The sequence below is a fragment of the Thermomyces lanuginosus genome (assembly GCF_041956635.1).
Source record: "Thermomyces lanuginosus strain ATCC 200065 unplaced genomic scaffold VTN49scaffold_15, whole genome shotgun sequence".
NCBI classification, from domain to species: Eukaryota; Fungi; Ascomycota; class Eurotiomycetes; order Eurotiales; family Trichocomaceae; genus Thermomyces; species Thermomyces lanuginosus.
In genome coordinates, this window is record NW_027192349.1 from 48,948 (window position 1) to 64,396 (window position 15,449).

At 52.2% G+C, this 15,449-nt stretch overlaps 7 protein-coding genes across 7 annotated transcripts; 3 read left to right on the top strand and 4 right to left on the bottom strand.

Moving 5' to 3' along the window:
* Nucleotides 1–45: 45 nt before the first annotated feature.
* On the top strand, nucleotides 46–1,406 carry VTN49DRAFT_261 (uncharacterized protein; the record flags this gene model as incomplete). The annotated part of the gene is made up of 4 exons (XM_069410354.1): nucleotides 46–307; nucleotides 361–488; nucleotides 540–630; nucleotides 688–1,406. 4 exons carry the CDS (start codon nucleotides 46–48, stop codon nucleotides 1,404–1,406), a joined length of 1,200 nt encoding a protein of 399 aa, XP_069271435.1.
* Nucleotides 1,407–3,606: 2,200 nt separating this feature from the next.
* VTN49DRAFT_262 (uncharacterized protein) lies at nucleotides 3,607–4,287 on the bottom strand (the record flags this gene model as incomplete). Its single annotated transcript, XM_069410365.1, has 1 exon — nucleotides 3,607–4,287. One exon carries the CDS (start codon nucleotides 4,285–4,287, stop codon nucleotides 3,607–3,609), a length of 681 nt encoding a protein of 226 aa, XP_069271436.1.
* A 1,253-nt stretch (nucleotides 4,288–5,540) lies between these two features.
* VTN49DRAFT_263 (uncharacterized protein) lies at nucleotides 5,541–6,306 on the bottom strand (the record flags this gene model as incomplete). The annotated part of the gene is made up of 2 exons (XM_069410376.1): nucleotides 5,541–6,057; nucleotides 6,113–6,306. The coding sequence occupies 2 exons, from the start codon at nucleotides 6,304–6,306 to the stop codon at nucleotides 5,541–5,543; spliced, it is 711 nt and encodes a 236-aa protein (XP_069271437.1).
* Nucleotides 6,307–6,539: 233 nt separating this feature from the next.
* Nucleotides 6,540–7,951, top strand: VTN49DRAFT_264 (uncharacterized protein; the record flags this gene model as incomplete). The annotated part of the gene is made up of 2 exons (XM_069410387.1): nucleotides 6,540–6,636; nucleotides 6,684–7,951. 2 exons carry the CDS (start codon nucleotides 6,540–6,542, stop codon nucleotides 7,949–7,951), a joined length of 1,365 nt encoding a protein of 454 aa, XP_069271438.1.
* Nucleotides 7,952–8,107: 156 nt separating this feature from the next.
* Nucleotides 8,108–9,088, bottom strand: VTN49DRAFT_265 (uncharacterized protein; the record flags this gene model as incomplete). Its single annotated transcript, XM_069410398.1, has 5 exons — nucleotides 8,108–8,139; nucleotides 8,193–8,520; nucleotides 8,573–8,647; nucleotides 8,700–8,979; nucleotides 9,051–9,088. 5 exons carry the CDS (start codon nucleotides 9,086–9,088, stop codon nucleotides 8,108–8,110), a joined length of 753 nt encoding a protein of 250 aa, XP_069271439.1.
* Nucleotides 9,089–9,396: 308 nt separating this feature from the next.
* Nucleotides 9,397–11,301, bottom strand: VTN49DRAFT_266 (uncharacterized protein; the record flags this gene model as incomplete). The annotated part of the gene is made up of 1 exon (XM_069410409.1): nucleotides 9,397–11,301. The coding sequence occupies one exon, from the start codon at nucleotides 11,299–11,301 to the stop codon at nucleotides 9,397–9,399; it is 1,905 nt and encodes a 634-aa protein (XP_069271440.1).
* Nucleotides 11,302–13,828: 2,527 nt separating this feature from the next.
* On the top strand, nucleotides 13,829–15,337 carry VTN49DRAFT_267 (uncharacterized protein; the record flags this gene model as incomplete). Its single annotated transcript, XM_069410420.1, has 3 exons — nucleotides 13,829–14,153; nucleotides 14,237–14,733; nucleotides 14,789–15,337. 3 exons carry the CDS (start codon nucleotides 13,829–13,831, stop codon nucleotides 15,335–15,337), a joined length of 1,371 nt encoding a protein of 456 aa, XP_069271441.1.
* Nucleotides 15,338–15,449: the final 112 nt, after the last annotated feature.

Consider the following 15,449-nt stretch of genomic DNA (forward strand, 5'->3'; position numbering starts at 1 on the left):
TTCTATCACGTCCATGTTTCATCTGTCGCGTCAACGAAGAGCAAGATGACCGACAAGCTCCCTCCGAATCTTCTGGCACTTTTCGCACCGCGCCCGCCGCTGCGGTACCTTCCGCCGATCGATCGAGCTCCGGATGATATCAAGAAGAGCACTCTCACGGGTGTCGCAGACTACGTGCAAGAGCTGAAGAAGTACGGAGAAGAGGTCCCTTATCATCCGACGGAGTGCTGGCTTCAGCGCAAGGCGCGGCTCAAGGCGGAGAAGAAGGAGCAGATTGAGAAGCTGTTGACTGAGGGGGTGAAGAACTGTATGATTCAGAAGCTCGAGACAGTGTGGGATACGTTGCTGACTAGAGCTCAGATGATCCCAATAAGGACCCCCAGGTCAGAGGAGATCCGTACAAGACGTTGTTCGTTGCGAGACTGAGCTATGATGTTAATGAGGCGGATTTGGAGAGGGAGTTTGGCCGATATGGGCCGATTGAGCGAGTCTGTCGTCCTTATGTCGAGTGTTTCGGAACCGTGTGCTGATGAGTTCAGATTCGGATCGTCAGGGACACTACCGGGAAATCAAAGAAGCCGCATCGTGGATATGCATTTATCGTGTACGAGCGGGAACAAGATATGAAAGGTGGAACCGTCCTCAGCAGCTCATCCCTTTGATGCGATGCTAACTGGTTTGTTCTAGCTGCCTACAAAGAGACCGACGGAATTCGAATCAAGGATAGAAGGGTGCTGGTAGATGTTGAGCGCGGCCGAACGGTCAAAGGCTGGCGACCACGACGCTTCGGCGGCGGCCTGGGTGGTCGAGGATACACTAAGGTCGCGCCGGCCCGACCGCTAGGCCCTGGCATCAATGCACCAACTGGTCCTGGGGGATTCACTGGCGGATTCCGGGGCGCATACGGCGGACGAGGCGGTGGATTCCGCGGATACCGTGATCGAGGATACGGGGGGCCTCGAGCAGGGGTCGGATACCAAGGAGGGCGGAACGGCTTCGGCGGGCAGCCTCCACCAAATGCGCCCTCTGGCCCTAGCGGTGGACGAAGTGGTGGGTATGGCGGTGACGATCGACGAGGAGGCCGATTTGACCGCGACGCTCGTAAAGCCACAGGCAGCAACCAGGAGCCAATCCGGCCGCGCGAAGGGTTTGGCGACCGCGACCGTGACCGTGACCGTGACCGCGAGTCTGATCGTAGTTACCGCGACCGAGACCGAGACCGGGATAGGTACGGAGATAGGTACGGCGATCGGGACGGGGACCGACGAGACCGTGACCGTGACCGCGACCGAAACCGGGATCGTGATCGAGACCGCGATCGTGATCGTGATCGTGACCGGTACGCGCGGAAGAGATATCACGACGACGACGCTTATGATGATCCGCGTGCCAAACGAAGGTACTAGCCTTTCTGAACCTCAAAAAAAAATAAGAAAATATATCCACAGGGTCTCGCGCTTGGACAAGCGAACGCGGGCACGAGCTTCAAGAACTCGTACATCCATTCCTTCCGTCCGGGCCTACATCTTGATTCAATATTTTCCCTGGCGCCGGTTTTTCTCGCTCATACCCATGTGTTATTAAGCTTGTTCCTCTATGATTCCTTTTAGTTTGTTCTAGATATCTCAGAAAGTGAGCTCAAAAAAACAACAACGAAAGTCCGAGGGGAATGTGTGGGTAAGTATGATCATGTAATTTAGCAGGGATATTTGGTCTTTATCATTATCGGATCGCATACAGACGACGTTCGGCCTTTTCATAGGTAAGATTGTTGCCTTAGGTAGGTATGAACTACAATATACCTTCACTGCTTTGATAATGTGAAATACATGAAGTGAGGAAAAAGAAATCAATTGAAATAATCTTTAGAGGGAGTATCAGCTGCCAGCTGTCAGCATGCCGCTAGCCTGCCTGTTCTAGCCTCTGGACTTGCAGGGGAGGACTCTGTAGAGTATACAATATATCTTCACCAGATGGACTGTTATGATACCGATGGAGTTGGCAACGAACATCACCATGACCATATTGCATGGAGCTGGTCATTATTGCTGAGAGTCCCAAGTTTCACTGTAGGGACCTGAGGGGTGAGGACAATGACCGTCTTTCCTCGGACTGGGTCAGACGGCTCTCGAGACGACGATAAAGTATTATTTTTTTTTTCTCGCGAATTTAACTCACGGACGGATGATTTGTCCAGTCAAATGTGAGCTGGAGACCAGAGTCAACGGCATCAAACAAAACTGACCGTCCGAAAGTGTGCAGTGATAAGACGAAGCTTGTCATTCCCGAAGCCTCACCATTACAGGAACTGTTATGACGCAGTTTCTGGTCCCGGCGTTCAGGACTTATTACTCTTGCAGTCCTGTGCACGTTCGGCAGTACTCCTGTCCGGAGTACAAAAGAGCGGGTCAACGAGTAGTATATACAAAACTTAGGGCTACAAGCCTACAACCTGAAGTTTCAGCCCCTACGGTACAAATCATCGGTACAATTCGTGATACACAGTGGATCGATTCCGACCCAGGTTGGAGATTGTTCACTCCGTTTGGATTGTCTCGAGGAATCGGAGGTTCCGCTCCTGTTAGATCTGCCGCGGTTTGAGGATTCGCGGGACAGGAGTTCGAGCGTTGCGAAATTCGGGTATTCTGGTCTCCAGGCTCCTCTTTGAAAAATCCGAAGAGTGGGCTCTCTGGGTTGACACATTCCCAAAGTTCGAGACCTCGAGCCTTGGATGATAAATTTCCGATTCCAGTCGACCCATTGCTCGCGGTTTCGGGGGATGACCGAACTCGCGGAGGTTGCCATTTTGTATATCGATGATGATGACAGGTGTGACTCTTGGATGCAGAACAGGGGCGCAGGTGTCAAAATCTCAAGTAACGATGTCGGCCATCGTAGGATTCAGCAAACTGGGCTCGTAACTGTTCGATGGACGATAGTTACGGGCAAGCAAATGACGGAAATATTTGACAAATAACGCAGTGGTGACAATACAACATGGTAAACCAAGTACGTTACTTGTAGCTATGTCGGAAGCGTCAAGGCAAACATGCGTTTGAAGGGTTGGACTCGGGTACTTTCAAAACACATGTTGTCTCCTCCGTACTCCGTACAGAGAGATCTGGCAATTGGTATCATCTCATTGGCAGCGCACTTCATCATGCCCTAAAGTGTTAAGTCCTTTGACAACCTTGATATATATTTTCGCCAGTTTCTCCCTCAGTCTTTGTGCTTGATTCCCCAGCCACTTCATCACTGCCATCCTCCTAGGAACCATCCTCATTGTCGGGAGTGCCAATTGGAATTGCAGCTTTGCCAGTCGAACAAAGTCTTGGTTCTTCACGTTCTCTTCCACTCGATGCTCTGAAGACCGCCTTTCTCTGACCATTTCTGCGCTCATCTCTGTCTTCTCCGTCCGAGGATCATGGGTATTCGTTCTCATCTGTGGAGAGCTCGTTTCGAACACAGGCAACATGTCTTTCTGTCTATTGGCTAGTTTCATGGCGCCGATGAACAACAGTCCGAAATATATGTAGGATAATGCCATCCAGAACCCTAGCAATATTATATAGTCAATGCACACTCGTATCCCTGCTGTTCAGAGTGCTAGCGGTGCCCGTAGGCACTAACAGCATCACTAGCAATGCCCTTCAAGGACTGAAATTGGGTTCGAACATACCCGACCAGGGCTGGCCACCACTCTCCGACATTTACCATGACATGCTGCCGCCAATTTCTTCCCATATTCTCCTCCCAAACTTCAGCAATTTCCCTGGCAATCTCGTCACTTATATCCTTCCAGGAGCCGTCTTCATTTTCAAGATCATCTATAGGGACGATATCCAGCGAGTGTCCGGCCCACTTGCCCTGGTGTATGTTGTGCTTATTGTGTATTGAGAGATTAGGGGACGTTGTCAAGCAGATACGCATCAGAATCACTTCGTAAAAGCCAAGGCCCTGGATGAATGGGCCGTGAATATACTCCTTTTTCAGCGCAATAGAGTTGGAGACGACGAACTCTCGAGTGGTCAGGTTACGCAAGATCCAGGTTTTATTCGTGGGGAAGAATGAATTGAAATCGAGAAATGCTATCTCGCTCGCTTCTGGCAGCATCAGTGGATGCTCATCGATGTAGCGCCAATAGAGGCTCTGCAGGTCACCACTGGGGTCAATCGAAAAGAAGTCCCGAGCGAAAAAGCGACTCAGGGCAGCGCCATATAGAGTGATCAGAGAATGAAATTTCTCGTCCTTCCCGTCCTCTTTCTCGTGTTTTTCCGTTTTGAACATCCAAGAAGTCACTCCTGGCCCTTTTCGAGCTCCTTTTTGTTTTCCTCGATTAGGAGTCCAGGGGGTAAATTGTCCACGTCCTTGGTCTCGTGGCCAACACAGGCCACCGGTGTTCCTCTCCAGTGACCCAGATACCCTGCGAAGTATTTGCCCAGCTCAGGTTTAACTAGGGACCAAAAGTACGAGCACGTCCAGCCAAAGGTGTATTGATCCTTTGCATCGAGGAAATTGAGAATATGGAGATGAATATCAACGGGCAGTGTCAACAAATGGAGGCGGAAACGGGATTGCCCAGTGGCTCGACCCGGCGGCGTCCCGTCCGCAGGATAGTCATCTTCGCGGCGATGCCCCTTGGCTGTTGTTCCCGACACGAACTCTGCATCACGAACTTCCTGATTCTTTCTGCAATGCTGCTGATATTCGAGAAAGTACGCAGGAATGATGGGCTTCGCAAAACAGGTAGATCAGGAAGATCTTGAATGAGTCGTCCGGGGAGAACAACATCCTTCTAAAATCCAAGGGCATCCTAAACGCTACCTCACGTAACTGAGGCGCGACGATAAGGAAATATTGTCTCGGCCGTAATCTACCCATTCTGAGATTATTTTGTCTGAGTAAGAGTAGAAGACAGGGCGCAATGAAGACGACATTGAGTCTGAAGACGGCCAACCCCCAGGCAGGAGTTTAAAACTCAAGTCATCAATCTTAATTCGGATCAGAAGAATGCAGAAAAAGTAAACCCGATGCCGTCCGATGTTGCATTTTCAAATATGCGGGGATCAAGCCTTGCTGCCTGGTCTCACTTCATTCACGTCAGTTCAGCCTGGCCGACATGCATGAGCCATGTACTCTTGACTGGCCAATCAATGCACCTTCGACTCGTAATCAGCGTATGGAGAAACAGCGACGATTTAATCACAAGGGGTCGCAATATGAAATTGGCATTCCTTGAATCTCCATACCATCGTCGTTGTTCCAGTCTGTCTAATGTGACCCCTTGAAGTCCTTCTTAGCCTCATAGCCCATTCATCCATCGCTTGAGGTTCGAAGGAATGATGATGGTTTGACTTTAATATACAGACGACCTGGGAAAACTTCAAAGTCATCGGTCATCAACTCGTGATTGAAGACTATCCGATCAATATCTGAACAAAAATGGCTCTATACAAAAGTTCCAAACCAACACCATACTCCGAGAATGCCCATTTCTGAACAATCAAAGGGAATCCCAGAAAACGACAAAGACCGAAAAATCACAGCGTAGTAACTGCCCCAGTCTTTCGATCCCACCGCACCTTGAGATCCACGCGGAACTCTGCCGTCGTGACACCAAACATCTTCAACAACGTAGTCTGTCTCGAGTCAAGGACCTCGCCCTCGGTGCAAACGCGATACCCTTCCTGGTCGTCGGCCATCTGCAGGACAACCTGGCCCTTGACAAGACGGGTCGGCACGCCGAGTTTGCGCAGGGTTGGCTCGACGGTATGGCTGATGGGTTCGTCCTCTTCAATTGGAATCTCACCGGCGCGCGAGTAGACGAGGCCGTTGGGGATGATGAACGTGCGGGTAGCGACGGTTCCGGCACGCGCAAAGTCCTGCGGGCGGAAGTTCTGGAAGAACGATTCCACGGCTTCTGGTTCGCGCGACGTGAAGAGTAGACCGACGGCACCGGTCAGGAAAGGGGCAAGCTGGTGCAGATTGGGAGCGCATTCGGTTTCGGGAGTGGAACCGAGGGCGACGCCCATGACTTTGGTTTTGCCGAAGAAAATGCTATTTTCGATTAGTTAGAAGTGTAAATCACTGAGTTACGGAAAGGCAGCAGTACCGGCTATCAGAGAACTCGGTGCGCACGTCCTTCAAGAAGGCATTGCGCATGTTGTCTACGCTGAAAACGTAGAGATGGTCGTATTTCTCGACACATTCTCGGATGTTGGAGTACAGTCGTCGGGTTTGTTCCTTGTGGTCTTTCTTGGTGACCCTAGACTCGTGAACGAGCCGCGCGCGTTTGGACTTGGGCATGGTGCTGATCTGATCGGACAGTCCAGTATCAACGAGTCGATGTCCCTCATGAACAAAGGAGTGTGGATTTTTGATATTTTTTTGCGATAAGTTCTATCAGCGACCTGATAGGCTTATCAAATGACACTAACTGTTTTAGGAAGGTAAGCTAAGCACTCTATGTACTCTTCAGCTTCCGCGAAAGCAATCCGACAGCGACGATCCGGCGCGAGCGCTCCGCGCAATTTGCCAGCATGCTGGACTTTATGGAGTACATCCAGCTCGCCTTTGCTGAAGCTACTAGCTGGAATCGCGACAATTCCTATTCTGCCCTGACGGCGACTGCCGAGTGTAAGCTCTACGGTCTCGGTACTGGCACATTGTACTGACGGGAGCAGCACTACTTGATTTCCCGGTCCCTGAAAGACTCCAATTCCACCTCTCGTCGCTGTCAACTCCTCATTTTGCTACTGCCTACACCCTTGGTACCGTTGGCCTGATCGATGGCTCGATTTCGTACCTCTTTAGCACTGTCCCACTCGATGATACCCCGTCACAGAGCGGGCGGATCCCCCTCCGTAGCCTTGTGCATGGCTACCGACAGATTCGCGCACCTGTGCCCCCATCACGAACCTGGGGCTGGGATGCCCTCACAGATCCGACACAGGACACACCGCCCAACATAGATGACGGTACGGAGCGCCAGCGCAAGGCCACCTTGCTGCACGCCACGCTGCACCTGCCGCCGCCCACGACCCTCAACGCGCTGTTCCTCCGGCGCATCTCCTCGACTACACAGCTGACCCTCGCGCTGACGTCGACGCGTGGCGCGAGCCATTCACCGTCGTTAAAGTCCTCCGCACCGCAGGCTGCACTCCTCGCGCAGGTGAGCCACGACACGGGCCGCTTCTGTAACGAGTACCTGTTTAGCACAGATAGCGCGCTGTTTGGCTGGCGCGGTCTATGGAATTTCGGCATCGACTCAACGCCGGGCACCCGTAGCAATGAGGGGAAGGTTTCTTTGCTTTCCGCAGGCGCGGAGGCGTACTACTCGCCGTTGTCTTCGGTGGTGGGTTTCTCCACGGGGCTCAAGTTCACCACCCTCCCGGCGGCGACCCGTCCGCGGGCAAATACGGGTCCCATGTCCAGCTTTCCTTACACGCTGACCCTAACCCTCACGCCATTGATGGGTTCGCTGTCGACCACGTACTCGCTACGAGCGTCGCCCAACCTCGCATTCAGCTCGCGCTTTGGATTTAATGTGTACAGTTGGGAAAGCGAGATGGTCGCGGGGTGTGAGATTTGGCGGCGGCGACAACGGCCAGCTCTACAGGATTCGTCGTCGTCCTCCTCCTCCACCGCTGACGAGGTTCCACCCACAGAGGAAAATCAGGACTCTGTAATCAAAATCCGAGTCGATCAGTCCTGGAACATACGAATACTGTGGGAAGGAAGGCTGAAGTCACTGCTGGTCACTGCGGGTGTATCGGTCGGACCGGGATCGCTCACTGCGCTCTCCGACTCTTCATCTACGACGAACGCAAAACAGCAGACGCAGGCATCGGGGAAGACAGCCACTACCGCCTCAACACAGAGCGCAGGAGGAGGGTCGTCAGGACCGTCATATTGGCGTGGGATCGGTGTGTCGATATTATATTCTTCATGATGTATTTCTTTTCCCTTTCCAGGTTTATTGAATTGTGAATGATTGATGATACCTGACATATACCCCATTGATTAATTTCTTCTTTTTTCTGACTCATCCCCGTGCTCTTCCCATGTATATATAAATACCGCTTCCTTGCACATACGAATTGAGGGTCTACTGCTGGTTCGAGTTGATGATATCCACGACTGCAACTCGTTAACATCGCTAGGGATTAACAGAGGTATGAGGGTACACTTACATCCAGGCTTCAGACTTGCACCGCCGACCAAGAAGCCATCAACATCCTTCTCCTTGGCCAGATCGCGGCAGTTCTTCTCGTTGACGCTACCACCGTAAATGACACGGATGTTGCTCGCCGCGTCCGCGGAGATCTTGTCGGTAAGCCACTTGCGGATCTCGGCGTGAACCTCCTGCGCCTGCGCGGTTGTAGCGACCTTGCCAGTGCCGATGGCCCAGATCGGCTCGTAGGCAATGACCACCTTCTCCCATTGCTCGGGCGTCAGCTGCTCCGCGACGGCGTTGAGTTGCCGGGTGACGACGTCAATGGTCTGGTTCGCTTCCCGTTCCTGAAGCAAATCAGTACTCTATCAAGTAAAAAATCTCCCGACGGATGTTTACCTCGAGACTCTCGCCAATGCAGAGAATCACATTCAAGCCGCCCTCAATAGCCGCTTTGACCTTGCGCGAGACAAACTGCAACCTGATTAGTACCACTCAAACCTTTCCAAAGAAGGAATTGACCTACATCATCATCCTCCCGCAGCAACACCCTCCGCTCACTGTGGCCAATAATCACCCAATTGACGCGAATATCCCGCAGCTGCTCAACACTGATCTCGCCCGTGAATGCGCCGTTCGGCTTATCGTAGACGTTCTGCGCGGCGACGCTGATCGACGCGTCGGCGAGCTGCCGAGCGAGCGGCAGGTACAGCGCAGGCGGCGCGATGACGACCTCTGTGTTCGGATCGCGCGAAGCGGCGTTGAGGTTGTCGATAATAGACTTGATGGAGTCTGTGACTCCATTCCTGGGTGTGCGAGTTGAGTTAACAGACGGGAAATCTTGCAAAGGAGGGGTATGGCGGGGTTGAAAACAAACATTTTGAAGTTACCTCCGACAAAGAACTTGCGCGGCATTGTGGCAGAGTGTTTTGGGCGGAGTTCTTCTCAAAGTATACGAGAGGGAAGAACAAGGAATAAAGGAAATTGAAGAAGTAGTGGTGTTATGGTGTGGGATCGGAATGGGATGAGGTAGCTCGGTGAACGGGAAGAGTGGGTGGATGAAGTCATTCCTGGATGTTCCGATGATCGCCAGTCAAGCCCTAAATCACCAGCAAAAAGTAAACCTAAAAAAGCCAGAGACTTCAAGAAACTGAATAATTTCATTATTACTAACTAGCAGAAAGCCCTGTTGTACAAGAAAAAATTACAGAAGGCTAGTATCACTAACGCTCATACCCCATGATCCTTCGCAGCATAGGCGTACGCATGAATGGATACCCGGAATGGTCCCGGCTCCTTTCCCTCTCCCGTTCCCTTTCCAACGCGGCAATCTCCCTCTCCCGCTGACGAAGCTGCGCTTCTCTCTCATCCAGGAGCCGATTCTGCAGCGCGTGTTCTATCGCCAGACGCTCTTCCAGCAGCCGTCTGCCGAGATATGAGGAGACGTCCTCCAGCGGAACAGTGCTGTATAAGTCTCTCGGTGGATGGCGGGCGCTGCGGGCCGGGTAGATGTCGACTTGACCGGAGTGGTCATAGTAGCTAGGACTATGATGGTGTGAATAAACGGGGCTGCGGTTCGCGCTGAAGGATGACCCTCTGCGATGGTGCGTCCTGTAATATGGACTGTGTCGTTTAGATGAAGAACCCGAACGCTTCACACGAGGGCTGCCTCGGGGTCGCGGGTCATGGTCTTCGACATCTGTCACGGAGGTGCCGTCCGAGTCTTCGAAGTATGAGTCGTCTCGCTCAAAGGAATCGGAGCTTCCGCCGTCAGACTCTGGGGGAGTTAACTGTTGATGCCGTCTTTTGAAATTGGGAGCCGCGCGGCGATGGTCCTTTTGGATAATCTTGGGTGCCAGTGCTGGGCGCTGGCCGCGGTCTCTGCGACCGGGGCCGTTGAGTGGGACAAACTCTGCGGGAGGATTGTCTTGGTTCTCTCTGTTGTTGTTATGGGCACGATCGGGACCGTTGAGCTGAATGAATGGTGCAGGCGGATTATCCCTGCTTTCATGGCGGTTGCTACGGTCATGATCCGGGCCGTTGAGTTGGATGAATGGTGCAGAAGGATTATTCCTGTTTTCGTGGCGGCTATTACGGTCAGGATCTGGGCCGTTGAGCTGGATGAATGGTGCAGGAGGATTACTCCGATTGTCGCGACGGTTGTCCTGGATATTGTGGGCATGCTCCGGGACTGGAGGATGGCAGTCCGGAGGCTGCGGCGGAGGGCGCGGCTGGGCGATAGTCACTGGTCGTGGTGGGCCCTGAATGGTAGGAGGATGGGGAGTTGTGGGAGCATTAGGAGGCATGCTCCATGCATTTGGAGCCGGTCCGGCCGCCGTTGGAAACGAACCCGGAGGAGGCGGCGGAGGCATGCTCGCGGGCAAAGGAGGAGGCGGGCCGCCAGGCATGGTGCCCGGCGGCGGGCCCGGTGTAAACGGCGAAGGTGCACCACCGAACTCGGCCCCAACATGTCTCGGCGACATTGGCTCGGGACCCTGACGGTGCCGACTATCCAGGCCGCCCATATCAAACCGAACACTCTTTGGAGAGTGAGTGGGAGACTGAGGACTAAGAGGCGGCACAGAACCTGGACGCAGCTTCCGCATGATAATGACATCCATCTCCGGCGTTTCGTACTCAACGCCGCGCCAAGTTCTGCGCACCTCGCGCTGTTTGCTGTGGACGTACACACAGGACCACTGAAATCGTGGGTCCTGCTCCTCGCGCTCACGGATGAGGCTTTCGACGTGCGCTCGGCGCTGCTTCTTCAGCGACGCGTACTGCTCCGCGGCGGGGATCTTGCGGCTTCGCTCACGGACTTTGCGCGCCAGTTCGTCTTGGTCCAGGTGCATCGGGCTGCGGGTTGCTTCGGACCAGTTTGGGGTGGTACTGCCGACGGGTTTGCCGCGATAGAAGGTCCATCCTTCATAGTAGGGCTTGGAGGCGTCGGAATCTGTGAATGGGTTTGAGCCTAGGTCGGAGTTCAAGCCCGGATGTCGGGCTTGAGGCCCTGGCCCAGGTGGTTGCTCACTCAAAGAGAGGCGAGCCATGTCGCTGATTAAATGATGCGGGCCTGGACGGCCGCCCGCAAAGGCAGCGTGGGGTGGTCCTAGAGGAGCTGCGGTCATCTTTAAAAAGCTTTACACGTAGTAGAAATTATCAACGCATGAACAGCTTGGTCGAGCTGCGAACAGAACGACTACATGACAAAAGGGCAGGACTTTTGCTCTCTATATATAGTTTGAGTCACTCACTGCGCCTCCATCCTCATCCTAACCCTGGACTCAAAGATAGTCCACAATATAGGCAATTAAAGTACTTCCTAACTCTTCTCTCTCACCGACAGTCCGGTCAAAAATTTCCACCAAAGTGTCAAATGAGCAGGCGAACACCTATCTCTTTCGCATTAGTGATTCGCTCGGACTTCATCCGTCTGCGGAAGACGTCTGGGGCAAACCCATATGACTCGACGGGGCAAGGCAAACAAACTCTCATGCAGGGTGCTGCCAATTCTGCAGTGCTAATGCAATTGTTTCGGTCAGTAATCACATCCGCTCCATCGGACTTTGGAGGCTGAAAGAGGTGAACGTGATTGGCTTGAAAGTTTGACGCGCAGTAGCTTGAAACTAAGAATGAACACGGAGCTTGATGGATATCGGCAAAGTTGCCTTTGTTTAGAGCTCTTGAGTCATTTTGAAGCGTCGGGATGAGGGTTGATCCAAACCCTTCGAGCTCACCGATAATAAAAAAAAATAGTGTATGTCTGGACACTGAGAGGTGAAAATAGCTCTGCCTCCTGCCCTGATCCCTGTTTATGAATAAACTATGGTCACGCTCCAGGAAGGAATGGTGGGACATGACAAGAAGCTTTCAGGCAACCTCAATCCTAACTGAATTGCTGCTTATCACTTGTCAGTTTCCAGTTCTCCAGACGCCCGGGAAGCTCAGGCCATTTCGTCCGCCACCCTGCCCAGGGTTTTCTCTCTAGGCATGAAGGATCTCCTGGATCCCCTCCGCTCAGTCCAGATTCAAATGCTTTCCTATAGTGGTAGGCGAGTCCAACGTATTCAGCTCTCATGCGGCGGCAGTATCAAAATCAGTCACTCGGGCAGCAGTGCTCGGCGTCACCGCCGATAGGAAGAGCCACAAAGCTGTACACTAGCGATGTCGATCCGGATAAAGAGCAACGTATCGGAATCCGCCAGTCAATGCCGACTGGCAAGTCAAACAGATGGATTTAACTCCGTTTCCCGGAGTAATTATGGACCCTACATTAGGAGTACATGCACTCCATACTCTTAGCATGTCTCCTTCAGTAGGCTGTGACCGCGGAGATGAGAAAAAAACTTGGCGTTACCATGGGGCCCCGTGCTCGGAGTACGCATCCATCGCGTTAAAAAGTGAGGCTACTTTTGGCTCGATCAATGAATGGAAGATCCCTCGATCGATTGAGTTTACGTTCCCCGCAGTTCCCGTGATTTCCCGGAACCTTGATTGCTGAAAGTTTATTTTCATTAAGCTGCTATATTTTCCGATAAGCTGGCTCATTCGCTGGCGATCTTGTACGTGGTGGTCGTTGATCATCAGAGAGGTCACTATTGAGATGGTGTCGGTGAGCGTTTAGAGATAGACCGGTATAGGCGGGACAGAGAGGAGAAAATTCACGCCCTGCAGTGCTGACTGCTGTATTCGGCTGATTCCATCTGTCAGTTTCGTAGCTGATGACGTAAACTTGCTTGCTCTGCCCCAGTAAAGCATCCTCCGAACTTAATTCTGGTAATAACTCATCGCCCGTCCGCCGCAGCAGAAGTTTTTGCTCTCTAGTACCCTGATGATGACACTGCCATCAGCACCCTGGACACAAAGAGCTATGAGGTTAGAACTCCATACTAATATAACCACTCGGAGACCGATATACTAGCGGCCGGGCAAATGACCCCTTTTCTCGTAATCCGACAAGCCCAGCATCCGCGCCCGACATCAAACCAGCACTTCGTCTGATCGGATCGGCCCTCGTATTGAAGGCCGCGCCCATTTACTTCAATACTAAACTTAGCCACTGTAGGAACTTTTAGCGCCAGGGCTGCGGGTCAAGACGGCCCGCTTCTCCACTGGTGAGGTCACTTGTCAAAGAAATCACGTGACGTAATGTGCCCTCATGGTTTACCAACTTGGGAAATACCTAGGCTTCTTGAGCACTGCTATCTAGAATGAATGAAAGGGATTGTGGCTGTCGATAATGTTGTCGAATCCACCATTGTTTCCAATGAATGGGATGAGATGAAACTCGCGTAAGAAGAGATACTGTTCTCTTTTCGCCCATTATCGGACAGCAAGACGACACAAAGCTGTATTGAACTGATCAGCTTGCAAGAGAACGCTTTGTGAAAACGCCTCCTAGTCAAAGAACTCAAAGAACTTCAGTCAAAAAAAAAGGACATTGTTAGAGCATAATGGCTTGTTTAGGCTCACCACTCGTCCATCAGCCCTGTATGCAGAGCAAGCAAACCTATTATATAAAACAAGAGAATTCCACGGATCCGGTCATCAGCAGTAGCAACAGCATCAGCAACAGCTTCGAAATCGCATTAATCGATCGTTACAGCGCACTCAAAAACTCAGCTCAGCTCAGCTCGACCGGAACAGTCAACCAAAATGGATATCCGAGTCCACAACATCAACTCCACCAACATCAAACGCTTGCATAAAATCCTCACCAATAAAAGTGAACAGTACGTGCAACTGCGCGAAATCTACCTCGATCGCATGCCACAGTTCACGGAAGCATTTTCGCGCTGCCCGCACGAGGCGCCGTCTGGGCAACGGTATGATTCTGCTGGCTACCAGTTTGGATACGTGTCGCCGGAGCCGGCAGGAGACTCTGAGCAGGGCAAGCGGAAGAAAGCCAGGTCACGGTATGATTATATGTGTCCCGATGCGAAGCAGCAATATCTTGTTCATGGAACGTTGGGCAGAGGGAGTAAGTTTGTCTTCTTTTCTCCAAATCTTTCCTTGTCAAAGGGGCTTCTTGTAATCAGTTGGTGATGACTGACAATATTTTAGCCACCGGACTCGTCCTCGCTGCCCGTGGCCCTACAAATCAACCCCTTGAGCAACAGTCTCAGTGGGCTCTCAAGCTCGAATACTACCTAACAGCTAATAAGGGCGGAAGGCCCGTTGCCATTCGCATCCACGGCGTGGATTCGGATTACCGATATGTGCCCGAGGAGGCGGTATTCATGCTGTTCGTCAAGAAGGACGAGCGGTTCCCCGTGATCGATTCCGTGTACGTGCACGACCAGTGCATCACCTCCGTGATGAGCTCGGCCTATGATGGACAGACACGCGACCGCGGGGAGAATATAAACCGCATTAATTTCCGATTCTACAAATCGTTCAACGGTGAGACACTGACAGATAAGAAGCAGCCGAAGCTCAGCGAGATCGAGGTCTGCAAGGTCGCGAGTGAGTTTCTCGGAGCGCTCATGTATCTACGTGACATGGGTATTGTCCACGATGATGTGAGTCTTAGGAATTTTGTCGTTAAGCAAAACTTAGATGTAAGAAACCCTTTCTTGGTTGGCCGGTGTTACTTTGAAGCTGACGCCACTCTAGGTCCAAGTCCTCGACCTCGGTTTGATCCGGGTTGGTCGCAATGACAAAGAGTTCGAGGCGAACGAATACGTCTTCACCACGTACATGGAATATCAAATGCTGCCCGAAGCTGCGATAGAATTGTCCAAGTTCTCCTACCATTCCAACCAGCCGCAACAGATTAACGTGTATTATCCCCATGATGTCCGCTGTGAGGATCAATGGAAGTTCGCCTGCATCGCATACGAATTGGTCCACGGCTACGCACCCTGGGAAGACCCCGAATGGGACGAAAGGATCGACAGCATCCGTGAGTGGGGTTTCCACACCGACAGCGAAAATCGGACCGCCAAGGAGGCCAACATGAAACGGCGCCGCGAACGTATCATCAATGATGACGTGCCCATGGCCGAGAACCTCGATCAGGACTGCGCCGACGTCTTCCAGTCTATGCTCGCCCGAAAACATGAAATGCGGCCTGATCCCACCAATTTGGAGGTCGTGGCCAGCTTTCCATGGTTCCAGGGCCGGTGGGTGGACCGGGGGCCATTCCAGCGTCCAGATCTTTGACCGGGGAGACATGAGAGTGTTCGAAGGTGATGGTCGAATGTTCCCTAATCCCATGTGCCCTTTATATAATTATAGAGTTATCGACAATTAGTTGCAGTCTCACGCTCCCTAC